Genomic DNA, 20,633 nt, shown 5'->3' with positions numbered 1-20,633 from the left:
AAACTTACATTATAAAATTAATACTATTTTTTATATTTACAAAAACTACAATTTACAAAAACTTTGTGATAAGTGATCTTTTCTTTTTTTTTTTTGATCTTATGAGTAGCCATATACTAAAAGAAGATAATTATTTATGCAAAGAGCATGTACATTGAACGGTCCAGGTAGTATCAAACAAGACATGATCAAATGAATTTTGACACCAATTATCTGCTACATCATACAAATATTTTATGGCATATTCATGATGTTCATCCCAACTAACAACCTGTTCATAGCCATAGCATTTATTTTTTAATTTCAGTACGTTTCGGAAACGTTCATAACAACCAAAACAAAAGTTTAAAGCAATATCATCTGCTACAAATGCAGAATAACGGACACAATACATATTAAATTCTCTTTCTTTATAATGTGATCCACAAAGATGAATTCTTTCTGCTTCACTTTCATGTTTTCTTTGTTCAAAATTCATTTGATCGCATATTTGTATTAGATGCAAATAATCAGATTCATATAATTTTCGAAAGCGATAAATACTATAATTATTACAAATTTCTAAAGTAAGACTCCACGGTAGAGGAGATATTTCAACAAAGTCAGTTATGTCCAAAATATTTTCACAAATAGTTTTTATAGATTGTGTGCGTAGTGTTGGTACCATCCTGCTGTTTTTTTTTTTTTCTGCAACAACAAATACATGTTATTCAACAAGATAATGTCCCCACGGAAGCGTATTAAATGATTTTGGTATTAAGTACCTCTTATCGTCATAAGGACTTAGAGCCGTTTTGGATTGCTCGATGCTGAATACTGAGTGTTGGTATGACCGAATACATCTTTGGCTCGCGGTTTGAAGTTTAAATTCTTTAAGACATTTTTCATAGTCTTCGTACGTAATTTTATTTCGAACGATGTTATATTTCACTCCTTTTGCTTTTTTCGTTATTCCCAAATTTCCTATGTCACATTCAATTCTCTCTTTGTTTAGTTGTTTTCTTTCTAGACGCTGTCTCTCTTTTTCCCTCTCCTCGTCAGTTATTTGCAGTTTAAATGTGTACATTTTTGATCGTAATCCAATAAAATGTGTAATTATTTTCCCATTTGCCTCGTCCTTCATTAATCCGGGGATTTTTTTATTTAACCTTTCTATTTCGTATGGGTTGTTTTCGGCATAGTCTGAGGTATCGAATTTACTTGGATGCGCCTTTAAAACCTCTCTATATGCATCTGAACATTGCAATTCATAAATAAAGCTATCTGTATCCATGTACAGCAATGAACAGTTTTTCTCTCCCATCGTTGGAAGCATAAAGTTGTAGTGAAAATCATACATACATAATTTGGATATATCGAGGATTGCTGCGCCTATATACAGGGGTTTATTAAAACATACTTCTGATTTCTTAAGTTCGATAGCTACCAAATTTTCGCTAAAGATCGTACGACTGTGAAATCGACTACTCGCAATCAAATTTTTGGCTCCGTACCTTCCATGCCACTTTTTACATAATTTTACAATACGATGACGTCTTTGATTCTCCATGGTCTTGCCGAACACAGCATTATTCATTAATTTGAACAAATTTTTCTCAAAACTGTTGGTGGCTGCCGCCCGTAAATTTGTATTTAACTCGATATACGGTCGCAGCCACGCAGATTGATTAAATTTCAAAACTTTATGTATTTTTGTTAAAATTAACCCGTTGGCTAATGCCTGTTTAAGATTTCTATAATGCATAATATATTTGGTTTTGTGATATAAAGTTGGTATTAACTTTGGCAATTTTGAACCGGGCGGAATGCGGTGTTCGGCAGCAAATGGAAAATCTTTATGTTTGTCGTGTAATTCGCGTGGATACTCCAAGTCAACTTGGAAAAAATAGCCCTCCTTTGCATCATCCTGTATTGACATAATATCTATATGGCCTTCGGGAAGATTACCAACACCAAATTTGGTTACGTCTTCGATCCACTTGAATCCTCCTATTGGTAAAGCTTCACTCATGGCCCAGCCATACAGATTGTTTACATCTAAATAGAGGATGTACTTAGAGGGCCGTGTGGGATCATACGACGAAATGTATTTGTTGTTGGCCTCCGAATATCTGTTGCTACAAACAGATATCCCACCTCTTATGGCTTTTTCCATAAACAAGATCATATCCACATCTTTTAGCAATTCTAATTTACATTGTGTGTATCTCAACATACAATCCCAAGTGTATCCTGGCATAGTATAATACCATGCTGGATCTAATTTATATGTGTCTCGACATTTTTGTCGAAACTGCTCAAACACATCAGCCAACAGCAGAATATCTGTTTTTAAATACAAATCGCTGTATTCCCCCAAATTTTTACAATTAAATTTCTGCCAAACATTTTGGGCATGAGCATACTTCTCTTCACTAATGTATTCATTATTTAACTTACTATAAAAATGGTTAATTGAGGGTAAAGAAGTTTCATCCAATTTTTCCAAACTATCAATATAATCGTAACAAAATACTCCTTTACAAGTTAACAAATTAAATGTATCATTATCTAATTGACTAAATTCTCGTTTTAAAATCTTCTTTTCTGATATATCTAAAAGAGATGCCAATTCATCGAGTGAAGCTCCCATAAATCTAAGTGAATCAATAAATCGTAATTTAATTTGATGTTCGTCAGATTGTAATGTAAATGAAATATATTTTTCTTTATTAATGGGAAGTAAGCTCAAGTGCCCATGCTTGCAAAGATCTATAATCATAAAATGCGAGTCGTAGCCACTAAAATTATGAAATACGATTGGGACGACAAACAATTTTTTAAAGTTCAAATTACATGCTTGGTGCGCAAATCCCCGTACTTGTCCCGTAAAATGATCGTGATCTACAACAATTGTATCTGTAGCCAAAAAGCGTTTTTCGCAAATATGGCAAACAGTTGCCATATTTGTGTTGGGCTTTTCGACCATAGGTACAATTGTCTTTATTTTGGAATTTACAAATTTGGAAATTTCGGCCATTTCTTTTGCGAACCACTCCATGCAATTTTCACCTCTATAGCTATTAAAATAAGATAAACTATCATCGTAAGCACATTTCAAATAATAACCTGCACTAAAAGGTACATGTTTCTGATATTTTGCTGTTTTACTCAATGAGACATTTGAATCTGTAAAATTATGTAATTGGCATTCAAAATCAGCATAAACTATAAACGGAGTTGTTTGTTTGTATGTAAAATTGCGAAAAGCCACATGGTCATATTTGGGAACAGTCATTTTGCATTTATTCACATCTGAACACATTTCTTCGTGCTCTGCTAGTTTGTTTTCGCTGTGAAAATAGTTTAAACAACGATCGCAAATATATTTTTTACGTGTGTTTTTGTTCAATTGTGATCTTACTAATTTTCCTAAATCTTTAATCCAACAATAATGAAGGCGTATTTCAGTCTGATCATCATCATCTTCTGGAGGAGCATCGTAATCGTTTAACTTTGGGAAATATTTATCCTGTATTAGGAGCAAATTAACATGCTTTTCCATCTTTTGCGGTGTCAGTCTGGCAGGTACTACTTCATAAAATTGTTTGTCCTTCACTACGTTTAATTCTAATGCAAACACATTGACAGATATGGCGTTTGATTTTTCAAATTTTGAAATTTGACTTAATGGCATTGGGCTTTCTAATTTGTCTGTTTGCAAAACAGTAGAATAATGTGGATATTTCGAAACTCTCTGTGGATCCTTAGTAACAGGACACAAAGCGCTAACTATTGACCAATAAAAACAAGCCTGATCAACGTTATGCACATTAATGCACGCTCGTTTTTTCTGAATCTCTATTGGCAAGTCAATGAACGATGAACCGTTTCCTATTTCTACTTTATTAATATTAACTTCTAATGAAATTACTTTAGACAGAGCAGCACCCGAATCTTTTTCTGCAAATTCAGACAGCTTTGTAAAAATTTTATCCTTAACATTTTCACTAAACCAAAGATGTAAATCGGTCGATGTGTCTATAATAGCATTTTTAGTGTTAAAATATTTTAAATCTAAACTTTCGGTATCACTTGATTTTTTAATGAATTCGCCGCAAAATGTAGTATTGACTTTAAGAATTCTATTTGTTTTTAAAATAATTTTAATTTTTCTGCTAAAAATAATATAACAATCATTTAGGAACTGTGTTAAGTCCTTATGCACTAAATTAACTATAACTCCAGTTTTAATTCGACTAGCAAAACACGAAATAACATTTTCCCATTTAACTCTATTGTGTAATTTTGAATTAAGCCCCAACCCAACGTACTTATTATTGAAATTTAAAATAATTTGCCTAAAATGCTTAAAATGTCCTATGTAAGTTTGCAATTTTCTAACTGTTCCTACGGATAGTCTATTGTTTTTAATTACTTTACTACATCTAAAAATTTGACTATTTAACCGTCTTGTCCAAACTTTACGATCTCTTTCAGTGAATTTATCGAAAATTATTTTACTAAGCTTTTTAATAATGTGCATCAAATCATCAGACTGTTTAATCACTTGTTTTATATGCATGGCTATGGCTACTCACACACAAAATAAGAAGAAAAAATCACTTACCTTATTCAACTATCTTAAAGGATGCTAGGAGTCTGCTTTTTCCAATATCAACTTCCCCTTCGTATATCAGCGAATAGTTTCCGCTGTTGAGGTCCGTTATTGCTGCTTGGTAGGCTTTGGTTACCCGCTGTGGTAAGAAAACAACTTCAGCGCCCAAATCCAGCAGAACTGTATCCCCAAATTGTGTTGTTACCACCTTTGCACTGTGAATGGTAAATTTTTCTCCAATTTGCAGATCTTTAAGTTTTTTTATTGGCTTACGTTCTGCAACCAAGGATGAATTATTTAGTTTTGATAGATCCATCTACAACAACAATAGAACAAACTATAGTTTTTCCGCTTAACGTGAATGGAGAGATGCATTACATACTCGGCAATAGAGAAGAACCATATACTACAAGAAATCGAAATACGAACAGCGGAGAATACTTCTTATAAAAAATAGCAGACGTGAAATTTTTTTCAACACCCAAATAGATAAAAAGGACATAATAAATACAAAAAACAGTATACATTTTTCATAAAATACTGCATGAAAAACGACCAGAGAGATGTACAATTCTCATAAAATACAATGATAAAAAGGACATAATAAATACATAGAAATATACAAAAGACAAAAACCGCTTACCTTTATCAGATATATGTAAGTCACTGCACACCGTATTGACTACTGCGAACTTGTTGTTGTTGTTGTATGTTTGCGATGCGAACTGTGACACCGTATGCGCTCCTCGGTCTTTTAAAGAACAGAGCAGCATATCGCCCCACGCGAGCCCAAGTTGCGCCAACCTAATGCGCCTACGGTACCATCAACTGATTCGTTTCATTGATAAGCAACACCTTGTGTTCTAGAAATGCTCATATTTATATATTTATTTTTATTTCTTCAACTAATTTTTATGGTATACAATAAATAGATATTGCGGTAAGCGAATCGTTGTTATCAATTTAGAATTTTGTTAATGTGGTTGCTGTTATCATCATATATTTTACAAAATGTAGCAACTGCGGTTTTCTTTCCGGTGTACTTGTTTTTCCAATGATTAAAATAAAATTTGTTATCACACTTGTTTACGTGTTTTGAATTATGCGGTACCGCGTTATCACGAGGCTTCATCCTGTTTGCTAACAAATGCACTATTTTAACATATTATTATTATATTTTAAATATTTCAGTATATAATTCTGTTTTTGTGAATTTTGTATAAATAACTATAGTACCAATTTTTGGAAATTAGTATAAATCAAGATGCTGGTCTGTTTACATGTCTTATTGTTGCTCTCTGTGTCTGTGTGTGCACAGAATAGCACTCTGGAGTATGCTAGTTCTTTTCTTAAACGTTTCGGATATCTAAATACATCAAATAATGCTCTTTCTAGTATAGATATGGTTCTAGTTGCCTTTCAGGAAAAATACAATCTCCCTGTGACTGGAACATTAAATAATGATACTATAAATATGATGATGAATAAGCCTCGATGTTCTGTTGGTGACAATAACTATGCCATTCGTTCGAAGTGGAATAAAACGACTTTACGCTGGTATTTCCCTCAGGCTATTAGTAATCCCGATTATATAAATCTTGCTGCAGAAGCTTTCGCTAGATGGGAGACAATATCTAATTTAAAGTTTAAACAAGTAATAATACCTTCTCCGAGGCCTGATATTACTATAACTGTGGTACCAGATACTCATAATTTTCGAGCAAGTTGTCAAGGAACCTCTAAATGTTCATTTAATTTCGATGGTCCTGGAAAAGTATTGGCTCACGCATACTTTCCAAGCGCACACGGAGAGTGTACCGAAATTCATCTTGATGTTAGTGAACGATGGTATGTAGGAAATGGCAGCGCTCCCAATGGTGAAGTCAATTTTTTGGCTGTCCTAATGCATGAAATTGGTCATTCTCTCGGACTAGCACACAGTACTATTGATTCGTCTATTATGTATCCTTGGTATCAACAAGATGTACCACCTTTTGGTGATGATGATAAAAAGGCAATGAGTAATCTATATGGACCAAAAACAACACCCTCTTACATACCAACAACAACACCAGTTACGCTAGCACAAACACCACTTTCGCACAACAAGAACCATATGTCGAAAACATCTACCATCAAACACAGGACCTCTTTGCCAACAACAACAACGACCACACCTGCAATACAAAACATATTATGTCTAATTCCGTATCCAGATTTCATGTTTCTAGCTACTTCTCCTCAGTTTCCAAATTATAGAATGTACGTTGGATATGGTCCGTATATATGGAAGTTTGATTTAAATGAAATGCGCCTTCCAAAACATCCCGAATTAATTACCGATTATCTCCCTAAAGAGTTGAGGTCTACGCACGTTTCACATGTTTTTCAGAATTCCGAGGGACACTTAGTAACTATACGCAATAATCAGTATTACGCTGCATCTTTCCCCAATTTAAAACTTCAAAAACGTTTTATGTTTCCTTCTATACCTGCGAGAACCAAAATAAATGCATTATTTCAAACAAACAGCGGTCAAACGTATTTATTATACAATGATGATTCTTATATTGAATTTAATGAAGCTGGAGATGTCTTAAACCGTGGACCCATGAATTATCTCTTACCCGGACTACCAGATACAATAACATCAGCATTCCGCTATACTGATGGGTTTATTTACTTTTTTCAGAACAACACCTATTATAAGTACAGCGAATACACTCGTAAAGTTGTAGCAGCAGGAACGTTTAGCTGGGAACTTTTTGGGATACCCTGCCCCAACGACGGGCTATTAAAACAATTAAGAACTTTGTTAAACAAAATTGTAACTATATACGAATAAAAATGCTCCGTTTATGCTGATGTTGTTTTTATTTAAATTCCATTACTCTGTATGTATGTTAAGCAACGTCCTGCGTTGAATGTCACATAACTGTCACGTTCTACGTCGAATGTCACGTCCTGCGTCGAATGTCACGTGGCATTTCACGTTCTACGTCAAATGTCACGTCCTGTCTCGAATGTCACGTTCTATTAGGCACTGTATGGACAAGAAGAAGAAGAATAATGTTCATACTGATCGTTGACATGGCTTCTGTGTGTGTGTGTCACCTACGCTTTCATTTGACACCTCATGCGTCAAAATCAGGCCAATAGCAACGAAGATACGTTTTAGCGCCCATTTGGCAACGTCGCCATCTTTGTTTTTTGTGTCCCCGTCTCCTCCCCGTTCCAACGAGCCCTCGTACGCCCCGATCGGACCAATAGAAACAAAGATATGACGTAATGACCTTTTGGCATGCTCCGATGCGCACGGCACATACTGCGTTCAACCCCATTTTTCATCCCCTTTCCAACGAGCCCTCGTACGTCATCCTACGTTAAGCCGTTTGGAACTTACGACCGGGGGTTGCGATTTTAGGGGATGCGATTTAGGGGTTGCGCTCAGATATACATAGTCTATCTACTCATTTGGCTGATAGTTGTGCCCCTATCGCGCATCAGAGTGTTATAGGGGGGAAAGAGATGGTCTGGAGCATTGGAGCGCGATGGAGTGATTCCTGTTTATTACACGAATTATTACACCTCCCTCCAATGAATTGTTACACCCGAACGTAATTCTAAGGAGTAAACAGGTGTCACAGGCTGGGTTTAATTAAATTGCTTGCTTGCTTGTTCCCTGCTATTAAAATCAAAGAGTATTGCTTAGGTCGTCTAGAATAGCTTCTGTACACTTTTTTGTATTTTAAATATTTCGTTACTTGTAAATGCAGACACGGTGAAGTTTTGGTCGGTATGTTCTAAAAATACTACTTAATATGGACCTGAATTAGTTAATCACTATTTATTTTTAAAATCACGTTTATTTTTATTAGAGGATATTGTATATATTGAACTAGCATTGACTTGATTATCATTATTTATATTATGGTTATTATACCTGTCATGGTTTATACAATAAACCATGTCTCCAATAAAAAAGCCTGTCTCCAGTATAAAAGTTTTTACATTAATTGGTATAAATGAGTAACTGTGGAACAGTGTACTGAAAGCACGATAGATATTTCGCATTTGAGTGTAGAAACAAGACTGTACAAATGTAATGAATATGTTTATATCATTTTAAGCTGTCTATGATTTAAAATTTGAAGACAAATTTATTATCCTTATGCCCAGTTGCACCAACAGACTGTAAATCAACTGATTTGCTAACCGTCAATTCGACGATTTAAATCAACGATCAATGGTTATTTTTCAAACGAGTTGCACAATTCTAAAAAACTATTGGTTTACAAACCGACAATTTATACGTGGCAACATTGCACGAGTACAGATTATTTTGATTATTTCATTCGAATCGGAATGTGATCTGTCAAAAAGATATATATCTTCCAAATCGTCAGAAGAAGAACTCGACGACGACGATGATGATAAATCCATTTTTTTTAAATTATAATCTATAATACTTTAAACAAAATCTTTGCTAAAAACACTTTAATAATATAAACAGTGTAAAAGTGAGGTTAAAAACAGTCGATTTTTTAAATAACCATAGAAAATCGGTTGGTTACTTTTGACAGATCAAAAACAGTCGGTTCCAATCATCGAGTTAGAAGCTATGAGCATATTAACGTGTGTATTAAAAACGGCGTAGGTAGGCGTGGCTAACTGTGAAACCAATATGGCGGTGGGATCATGGCCGGACTCAATAATATTAAAACTACTATAAAAATATGAGTAGTTATTCAGAAGATTTAATCATAATCTACAAAGTGCAATACATTTTTAATAAACTATGATTTATTTATCCCGCGGTAAACACAAAAAACACGATATATTATACATAAAGATAAATTAATACAGTCAAATACTATTAATTTATTCTCTGAAGTACGGGCCATTACTTTGTTTACATATTTGTATACTAACCTGTAGAACGTTATTCCTGAAGATTTTTATTAACATTGCTTCTGCCACTGCAACTACGTTGAGAACAAGAAACCATTATTATGCATTATCACAATATATTGTTACAGTTTCTATAAAAGTATTATAAAACTAAAAATATTCGAAAAACAACAAACGTAAATAATTATATACGATCTGTCAAAAGTGTCAAAACAATATGGCCGAAGTGAGGTCGTTTTTAGTGACGTGATGCCCTCTCCATAGATTCTAACTCGATGGTTCCAATCGAGTAATGGTTGGTGCAACATATTCTAAAATAAACGGGCAATCCAAATAAAAAAATCAATCGTTTATTTGTTGGTGCAACTGTACATTAGACTTTTTAGGAGTTTCCGTAATTTGGTGTCGTTACTTACCTGTGTGATTAAAAACAGTTATCAAGTTTTTATTGGCTTGGTTAAGTAGAACATTTGAATAGTCCACAAAAGTGGGTGTTACTGATATGTTTGGATAGTGAATACTTATTTCCATTGGAAACTACAAACAATAAAGGTAATTAGAGGAAGAAAATGCGTCAACATATAGTAAAACGGGTTGTACTTTCCATAGCCTTAAACACAATGCATTTGTCCTTAATTATCATAAATATTGACACTTTTTAAATAGGCCAGTCAGGTTATGCAAACATTATCGATTTCACGACAAAATTTTCCGCAGATATCTGAAGCTTTTAAGACATAGGTGGGGGTTAGGTACTAGATGACGAATAGATAAAAAAGTACTCTTATTTTTACCTTACGTTTTTTTTAAACAATAATTTAAGGTCACAATTTGATTTTTTGTCTATAAGTTTTTTCCCTTATATTTTATATAAACAATATTTAAATCATTTTTTTATATCAAGAATATCTTAATTTTCCCGTTTTTTAAATTAAAATTGATAAATAATTTACGAAGATATTTGTAAAAAAGCAGTTTTTTTGTGCTAATTTATAAATTTTATTAATTTTTTTATTAACAAAATAAAATGTTATTAATATATTTAAACATCGAGGAATTACCGTCTTTTAAATGTGTGTGAAATTTCCCCCCGATCGGTCAAATAGTTTAAAAGTTATTTGATTTATTTATCCCTGAGGTTAAATATTTAAACTATTGAACTGACTTTATTAATAGTGTTAGACATATTTAGCAAATTTCATAGGATTCTTTAAGACTTAAACTATCTCAGAAGTTAAATGCATATTGCGTTTTCATCGAAATTATTTACAAAATAAACGTTTGAAAAAGGGGTTATGTTTTTTTACTTATAAACAATTGTAATAACTTCATTATTTTTAAAGCTACAGACTTGTACGTACAACCATTGGATAGCTGGTAAAAAAACTCACATTTAAAAACAACCTTCTATGACCAATAGGAACGAAATTAGGAACTATTTTCTAAAAAATCATATCTCCATTGTTTATAAACATTAAGAAGTAAAATTTGTACAAATTTTGATTGAAAATCTAAACTTTACATTGAAACTTATAGCTATAAAATTCATTAATTTTTCGAAACTTACAGCCCTTCGAAACGAAGGTACTTTCGAAAGATTGACATGGGAAAGTAGAGGGGATAACTGTTTCAGCTCCGTTTTTTTTTCGAGATTGGTACTTCAAATTAAAACACGTAGGAAAAATTTACATTTTTCGAATTTACATGTCGATCTTTCGAAAGTACCTTCGTTTCGAAGGACTATAAGTTTCGCAAAATTGAATAAATTTTATAGCCATAAGTTTTAATATAAAGTTTAGATTTTCATTCAAAATTTGTGCAAATTTTACTTCTTAATATTTATAAACTATGGAGATATGATTTTTAAAAAAATAGTCCCTAACTTCGTTTCTATTGGTCATAGACGGTTTTGTTTAATGTGAGTTTTTTTTACCAGCTATTCAATGGTTGTACATACAAGTCTGTAGCTTAAAAGCTATAGAAGATATTACAATTGTTTATAGATAAAAAACATACCCCTTTTTCAAACGTTTATTTTGTAAATAATTTCGATGAAAACACAATATGCATTTAACTTCTGAGATAGTTTAAGTTTTAAAGAATCCTATGAAATTTGCTAAATGTGTCTAGCATCATTAATAGAGCAAGTTCAATAGTTTAAAATTTTAGCCTTAGGGATAAATAAATTAAATAACTTTTAAACTATTTTACCGATCGGGGGGAAATTTCGCACAAATTTAAACGACGGTAATTCCTCGATGTTCAAATGTATTAATTACATTTTATTTTGTTAATAAAAAAATTAATAAAATTTATAAATTAGTGAGACAAAACTGCTTTTTGCAAATATCTCCGTAAATTATTTATCAATTTTAATTTAAAAAACGGGAAAATAAACATATTCTTGATATAAAAAAATGATATAAATATTGTTTATGTAAAATATAAGGGAAAAGACTTATAGACAAAAAATCAAATTGTGACCATAAATTATTGTTTAAAAAAACGCAAGGTAAGAGTACTCTTTCATCTCTTCGTCATCTAGTAACCCCCACATATGTCTCAAAATCTTCAGATATCTGTGAAAGATTTTTCGATCTTTTTTTTAACCAGACTGGGCTAAAAGGAAAAATTTTCGAGTTTAGTTTAAAATGTCGTCTTTTTAATGCCAAAATCACGTATGTACAAATCTTCAGTTTAGGGAAACCACCAAATGTACAAATCTTCACTTTAGGGAAACCACCAATTGAGATTTTTGGATAAATACTAAAAATAAACTCTTTAATTTAGAGTTCTGGCATATAATTAGTACTGGTCACTATTCGAATTTTAAACTTAACTTATATTAAATTTTTCCCTATGTCTAAAACAGAGCACATTCGATATTTTGATTTTGCAAAAATTAAAAAGTTATTTTTCGTGTTAAAAAAATAAATTTCATGAATAAAATTGTTGTATTTGACATGCAAAAATTTTTATCTTATCTTAAAACTAATGACCATCTCCATACGTCCTTCTTACTGTTGATCCTTGTTTTTTGGTATACCGTTAGTGTTTATTGAAATTTTTGACCCTCTTCACGTTTTGTTTTTTGTTGGAGATTTATCGCTATAGGTTTTTCCTTTGCTTTTTGGTAATAATTGGTTATAATTTGATACTTCCATATTGTTCTCAATTTGTATGTTCTTTCTCATTGCTATTATATTCTTCTATATTAATGTATAATTCAGTCAACAGACAAAAACTTTACAGGCTATGGTGGAATTTCAAATGCCGCTTCATCTTGTTCAACTAAAGGAAATTACACTCACAGACGTAGAGAGTGTAGTCAGAATCCAAAACGACTTTTCAAGACTCTTCCATTGTAAAAATGGACTGAGACAAAGAAATAGACTGTCGTGTCTCTTATTTAACCTTGCACTAGAAAAAGTAATTCGAGAGTGCCATATTAATACGAATGGCACCATCTTTAATAAATCTGTACAAGTTGTCGGATATGCAGACGACAGACATTATTGCTATGTCCATAGAATCTCTGATCGAAGCATTTTGACCACTAAGGGCGTCTGCACTGAGAATGGGATTAAAAATAAACACACAGAAAACCAAGTATATGTATTGTTCTAGATCAGACAACCAGATACCTAGACTATTAATTGATGATCTGGAACTGGAAGGTGTGGACACCTTCGTCTATCTGGGCTCGCTGCTGACCAAAGACAACAATGTCAGCGAAGAAATAAAAAGAAGAATAGTGCTTGCCAATAAGTGCTATTATGACTAAGGAAACAGATGGCCCCAAAACTAACCAGAAAAATTAAAGTTACCATATATACAACACTAATAAGGCCAGTGTTAACATACGGGTCAGAAACGTGGTCACTTACACAGAACAACCAAGAATTGCTTAAACGTTTCGAGAGAAAAATTCTAAGGAAAATATATGGAGGAGTCCAAGCACAGGGTTTGTGGCGTAGGCGCTACAACTTTGAGTTATACAGAAGTTTTGGGGAACCTGACGTTGTAAAATGTTTTAAATTAGCACGCCTTCGATGGATAAGACATGTAATTAGGCGAGATGAAGATGCAACGATCAGAAAAATTTTCGACCGAAGAGGACAAGTGGGAAGACGAGCCAGAGGAAGACCAAAACTTAGGTATCAAGATATCATAGAGCATGCTCTAAAATCCATCGGAGTTAAAGCATGGAGAAGAGTTGCCAGAGACAGTGACGAATGAAAGATTGTTATGAAGAAGGTTTTGACTCATAACGAGCTGTAATGCCACTGATGATGATGATTAATGTATAATTTATTGTATCTCAAGTCTGATTTGTACCCTTTTTCACTAGCAGTCTTGAGTTGATCAATCAGTTTTTTTCTTTGTTCCTGTATTTTCTTTGAATTGATGAAAATTGTCGTTCTTTTTAGTTTTTGGTTGCTTTTAGTATTTCATTCTTCTTATTAAATTCCTTCATCCGGATTAGAACTGATCTGTTTTTTTTCTTCAAATTTGGTAATCCAATACTTATAATCTCGTTTATATCATATTCTGTACTTACTTTGACCTGCAAAATTAACAGTACCTTTTATTATCAAACTTTTCTCCCCTTCTTCTGTTATGCAACATATTACTATTTATTATCTCATAATTGTCTTTTTTAACATTTGCTGTTCTAAAAGTATTTCATTTATATTGTTTTCTATTCTTGTATTATTTATATTGAGTTGTTAGAAATTTTTCTTCGAAGTGTCTAGTATTTCCTCCATGGTAAGAAATATATTTTTGGCATTAAAAAAAAAACAATTTTATAATAATAACAATATTAAAAAAGGAAAATAAGATAACTTATTATTTATGCTGTATCACTATCGCGTTCCTCAGCTGTGTCCTGAATATATTTGTTACTTTTCAAAGCTTGAATAAAGTTATGGTATACTTTGGGTATGGTAAAATTTTTGTAAGGTATTGCAAAAGGTAATATGGCGCTTCATAAGAGGTCAAAGAACGGAGGTAAAGGTACTAATAGAACCAAAACACATAAAAAAGGATACGTGGATTAACTACCTAAAAAAGCACTATGCAGAGGAAAAACAAACGACACTAAAACCGGAAACTCCAGAAATTACCACAAATGAAGAACTTAATATAAATGTACAGGAAGTTGAAAGAACAATTAACAACATTAATTAATAAAATTATAAAACACAATAAAATACCGAAAGAATGGAGAACGAGCGAACTAATTCTACTACTCAAAAAAGGAGATAAAAACAGCCAGAAAACTTGTATAAGGTACAAGTATTAACATGTTAAATACTACGCTAAAACTTACAACTAAAATTTTACATGTGCTAATAAATCAGAGGATAAGTTTAGCAGATGAACAACAGGGTTTTCGTAGTGGAAGATTGTGTACAGATGCAATACTCATTATAAAGCAAATTACTGAGAAATCACTAGAGTATAATAGACCAGCATTTCTGTGTCTGATTGACCTAAAGAAAGCGTTTGACAGAGTAAGACTCAAAGATGTAATCCATCTTCTGTATAATAGAGAAGTATCGATAACATCTACCAAAACAACAAAATGGAAGTTAGAATAGATGGACAACTTACAGAACCTATAGAAATAGGCAGCCGAATAGGACAAGCGGATTCATTGAACCTTATGCTCTTCAATGTGATCATGGATCAAATCATCACAACCATTAACAAAGAAAGAGGATACAGAATGGGAAGCAAAGAAATCAAAATACTTACGCAGACGATGCAATATGGATAGCTCAAGATGAAGATAGTCTGCAAAGACTGGTCCACAGATTTAACATAAGAGCAAAAGAATTTAATATGACAATCTTATCTCAGAAAACTAAAACAATAGTAGTCAGCAAAGAACCAACCAGATGTGAAATAGAAATTGATGGCATCAGTATTGAACAAGTAACGGAAATAAAATACCTGGGAATTACACTGTCTAGCTATGGAGACCTGGACAAAGAAGTGAGAGATCAAGTACAAAAAGCAAATAGACTGGCAGGATGTCTTAATAACACTATATGGCGAAACAGACACATTGACACTGAGATGAAGTCAATAATTTATAAAGCCAGTGTAAGGCCAATAATAACATAGGCCTCAGAAACAACACCCGACACAGCTACAACGCAAAGGCTACTGGAAGCGGCAGAGATGAGAGTACTAAGAAGAATTACAGGAAATACGCTGAAAGATCGAAAGAGAAGTGAAGACAGAAGAAAATGTAACGTACAGTGTATAAATGAATGGACACAAAATAGAAAAAAAGAATGGAATAACCACATAAGCAGAATGGAGGAGACTTGTGTCGTCAAAATAGCAAGAGATAAGTCACCAACCGGTAGAAGAAGTATCAGACTACTGCGCAAAAAGATGGAGTGACGACCTTCCATAGAGGTATTAATCCGCCAATGAACAAGCATAATTGCTTATAAAGATGAAGAAGAAAAAGAAGAAGAAAATATTTGAACATTGTCTGTAAATCTTTTTATTTAGCCCTGCTTATAGCTAGTTGGCTTGTATTGGCATTGCTTAACACTGCATTTTTTTGGGACAAGCCTGGCTTTTTGTAGAGCTACAACTTACTTCACCAAACTGGTATATCTATACCTATTTTCTACTGTTGCCCTTTAATGTTACAGACATAGCAACCTCTTCTTCAGGGAACTTGGTTAAAATTAAATAGGTAGCTTGCTGAATGTGCTTTGGAGACTAAACAATCGTCGAACATCATGTTTTTTACGTTAAAAGTTTGAAACGTTAATCAAAAATCTCCAATAACTTGTATTCATCCCTCAGGTATATAAACTGGTACGTACTTTGCTTTTTTAATTTTAGAATATATGGATATGGATTTTTAATTTTAGAATACAACAGTCCAGACTCCATTTAGTATGCCCAGTCTCAAAGAACTGATGGTCGATTGTTTTTAAAGATGGATGGTTCATGCAAAGTTGCAGGCACATGGTCGTAAAAATAGAGTTTTCCTGCTCTCCGCATTCAAAGCACATTATGCGAACGGCAGTTAGTTTATTGTGTGATAAAATGAATCGAAGTCGTATACGTATGAAGAAATTTCATTCGCACCTCTCCTACTTTCTTAAGTACATTGCCAGCCTTATAAATACAAAAACGTATACGGACTTTTTTGGTGTTGTCAGCACTATTTGGACATCAAAATTAAAAGGTAAGATACTCCGATTTTTTTTTGCTAAAGATTTGTCATAGTCGCGAGCTGTTATAGGGGCCTCCTACTGTTCCAAATTTTTATTATGTTCTAATTTATTTGCTTTTCTGTCTTCTTCGGACAAATGTTTTTTAGTAACGAATTTTTTGCATTGGTCTTTTTTTGAGTCAAAAAAGCCTAAATTCTATTCTTTGAATATTTGGCTATATTTCTGCAAATTTCTCCAACGTAACAGGTCTTGAACTTTTGAAATTGCAGATATATTTGTACAATCTATACCTACTTAATGGAGATATTTAAAAATGCGTCTAGGTATTTCTTGTACTTTTTTTTTTACGACAGTAAGGTGTCCTGACTGATGGAAACGACAAAATATGTGCACGTATACTTTTTCAGTATTTTTTGGGTAACATGATTGGAGACGTATGCTTTCCACGTCTATGTTTTACACCACAAAAATATTTTTTCAAAAACATCCCAAAAGCACGAAAACGTTTAGACACTATCAGTAAAATTGTTATTATCAGGAATTTGATACATTCATAAATGTCTGAATATTTCATAATATTTGCAATAGCAAAATCACGAATATTCATCAGATAAGCACATAAATATGTACTCTTTAAGCGTTGAAATAAAACTAAAGTTGTTACTCTCACGTAACAGAAACCTTATTGTGGAGGAGGTATAGGCTCGTACACAAATTCGTCATAGCTAAGGGCCGATCCAGAGAGGGGGCCATCGGGACCATGCACCCCCCCCCGGAGGAGAATTAAAAAAAAATATACAAAATTTAAGTTGTTTATATTGTAATTGTTTATATTGTAGTTCAAATATTATTAGTTTCAAACACATATCCCGCTTGTCACGAGAAAAATGTTTTTAGTTTTGAGGGTAGTAGAGGTTGTGCTGAACCAAGTAAAGTATGAGTTAATCTAAGCTATGCGTGTATAATACAACCGTGCTCTGTTGGAGAAAGCAACAGACTGAGCGTTTGCGTTCCCCTTCTATCCTTCCATCTGTGATGATTGCCTTCCGGTCGAAGATGCTGGACCCAGCAATGAGGGGAATTTCAGGGAATTGTTAAGGTTTAAAATCTCATCATGAGATGAAATGTTAAACAATACGTATTCACAGCATCTTCCCGAGCAACATACATTAGTAGCACCAGTCAAAATCTATTGATAATAATATGTTGTGGTGAAGAAATAATTGAACAAATAATGAATCAGGTTTAATATCAAAATTATTACTTTGTCATATATGACGAAAAGACCGACGTATCCCACGTGGAACAGCTTTCTCTAAATTTGAGATACATACACAATAATAGCATTCGTGAAGACTTTGTCAAGTTCATTGAAGCTTATGAGAACATAAAAATAATTAGTGAAAATCAAAGAAGAGAGGAAGAACAACGCCTGATAGGGGAAGCCTTGACAAAAATAGGACGAATTGGACGTTGAAGTGAAGTTACCTAGATTTGTGGGTAGACAGACTAAGAGAGCCAACCATCCAGGTAGCCCAGACGTTCAATTTACATTTAATTATTTTTTAGTCAGTGTGGCTACAGCAGCTGTATATCAAAACAGATTAATTTTGATATGACTTAAATTCTACATATGCCAATGCAGCCTCAAGTAATTATAAATTAATGTGCAAACTTAAATTTACAAAGGTATTACAGGAAAATGTCAAATAATAATTTAAACTAATAATAATCTTAAATATTTGTTCTATTTTTATAAGGATTACCCTTTTCCCAATATATTGTGATTCTTTTCGAAGGAGATAATTAAATGTGTTACTAATTATTAATTTAAAGAAAAAATAAACCTATATAATTTTACCTTTTTAATATGGTGTCTATAACTTATAGTTAATGTTTTAGTTATGTTTATTATTTTATTTTTATCATCTTTCGTCAACGCCTTTTCTTCGTCAAGAATGCTTTTTTGATTTCTAGGATTAGAGTTTTCTTTCTCGGTTGAGTATATCAAAGGACTAAGGTCTAATATATCGTTAGGTGTGAACTGACAATACATATGTACCTAAAATAATAAATAAGTTAAAATAATATATACATATATATATATATATATATATATATATATATATATATATATATATGTATATATATACTATATATATATATATATATATATATATATATATATATATATATATATATATATATATTGTTATGATATGTATGATATGTAAAATCGAGAAAAATATTGGTTTGTTTAAAATATTTCAAAATTCAATAACATTAAAATAATTCAGATAAGTAGGATAATATCCAACAAACATTTCGGAGAAGGAAAGTTATTAAATCCTTGGATTTCCTGTACTAAACAAAGTGTAAGCTTTGCATTTATTTCTTTGTTATACTTGAGTGACCCGCATAAGTTTAAGTGAAAGCCACAGACAATTGAACGGGGTTTTTCAAAATACATTAATGCAGTGATTAAAGACAATAGAAGGGATTATAGAAAGTGGTTTTTGTTAGTTTTTAAGAATTATAGAAAAATATTATTTGTAAATAAGTTTTAGGAAATTTATAATTATAGGTAAAAATTTGTTTGTTATCGAAATGAAAAAATGGGGGAATTGTGACGAGTTTTGATTGGCGGAGATTGAAAAAGGTGGGATAGGTATGTAGGAGTGAGAGTTTGGCTAGATTTAGGAGAGAAAAAAGATAACCAGTTGGTTTCCAAGTCTGGGAGAGGAACGGTGATTGTTCTCTGGCGGTTCCTGAAATGTAGCAAGCAGTAGTAGAATGTTAGTGAGTTTTTGTGGAGTTAGTGTATCTGACAGAAGCTGAAGCAGCAAAATATTGTAAGTCATATTTCTCTACTTATATTCCAAGAGTCACTGTTCAGGCCAACGAGAGATTCAGTTTATCGTAAAGAGAAGATATTCCAAGAGTCATTTTTCACTCGGGCCAACGAGAGATTCAGTTTATCGAGAGGAGAAAGGCTATCATAATTTGAATGATTTGTGCTTTTGAAGGAGATCATTAAGGACGATATACTTGCAACAATCTGTGTAAGATTGCTGTTTACATAGGGAGCGGTTGAGAGGAGATAATATAGTCTACAAGGAACAAGGATTTGGACCACTCATCATTAGAGAGAGATATTTTTGTTTCTGCAGTTTTTTTTTTATTGATAATAAAATTTTACACGTAATTGAGAAAGGATATAAATGTTTTGATTAGGAGAGTTAGAATAGTTTGGGATTTTGAGTTTTCAATTAATATTGTTTGTACCATAAATTTTGATTGTTCACGTACGGAGAACAAAATTTTGAGAATCCTTATATGAGATTTGTTTATTGAAAACTTTTGAGTGTGAATTATTTCATTATTTTTATTTCAATATATAGTGTTAGATCATATGTGTTTTTTATTATTCCGGTATTCTCTGGACCTTACCTTTCACATGTAATAGCATAGATATTGAAGCACGAATTTAACCCTGAGATAAAAGAATTAAAAATTGTGATAGAGTCATAATCATATCATTTAAATAATTTTAATTAATCAAAAAAATTAATTAGCTAATTATTGCTTGGCGCACCAAGACTTTAAATATCACAATAATATATATATATATATATATATATATATATATATATATATATATATATATATATATAATTAAACCTAAAGCTCAGATTAATATTATTATAAGAATTAATATTAAACTCAATAGGCTTCCTACTATTGCTATTGGGAACAGCGGATATTTATACCGTCGATGGTGACGTGGTTTTGGTGGAAGTTGGCGTGGGCGTGGAGGTTGGCGTGGGGCAACCCCCACGCCAACATAGACAACATTTCTATGTCTTAAATAGTATGTCTTAACTTATTAATTGGATGGGTTTCCCTTCTGA

General features: G+C 32.5%; 2 protein-coding genes across 3 annotated transcripts in view; both read right to left on the bottom strand.

The window, feature by feature from the left end:
• Positions 1 to 20,633, bottom strand: part of LOC140433885 (deleted in lung and esophageal cancer protein 1-like) — a 167,289-nt gene that overhangs the window by 24,766 nt on the left and 121,890 nt on the right. Inside the window, exons 23-24 of the mRNA XM_072521859.1 lie at positions 18,584 to 18,784; positions 9,925 to 10,045 (exon numbers count right to left, since the gene is read on the bottom strand). Coding sequence (XP_072377960.1) covers positions 9,925 to 10,045; positions 18,584 to 18,784 — 322 coding nt within the window. The remainder of the gene's footprint in view (positions 1 to 9,924; positions 10,046 to 18,583; positions 18,785 to 20,633) is intronic.
• On the bottom strand, positions 62 to 5,531 carry LOC140434826 (uncharacterized). 2 transcript variants are annotated; one of them, XM_072523389.1, is made up of 2 exons: positions 5,241 to 5,531; positions 62 to 4,913 (listed from the first exon to the last, which is right to left on the bottom strand). In XM_072523389.1, the coding sequence occupies exon 2, from the start codon at positions 4,562 to 4,564 to the stop codon at positions 707 to 709; it is 3,858 nt and encodes a 1,285-aa protein (XP_072379490.1). In that variant the 5' UTR covers positions 4,565 to 4,913; positions 5,241 to 5,531; the 3' UTR covers positions 62 to 706. The 2 variants fall into 2 exon arrangements, with proteins under 2 accessions (XP_072379490.1, XP_072379491.1); XM_072523390.1 differs by having other exon boundaries at positions 62 to 4,873.

Source organism: Diabrotica undecimpunctata, chromosome 2 (assembly GCF_040954645.1).
Source record: "Diabrotica undecimpunctata isolate CICGRU chromosome 2, icDiaUnde3, whole genome shotgun sequence".
In the NCBI taxonomy this organism is placed as follows: Eukaryota; Metazoa; Arthropoda; class Insecta; order Coleoptera; family Chrysomelidae; genus Diabrotica; species Diabrotica undecimpunctata.
This window is presented reverse-complemented; position numbering and strand designations above follow the sequence as displayed.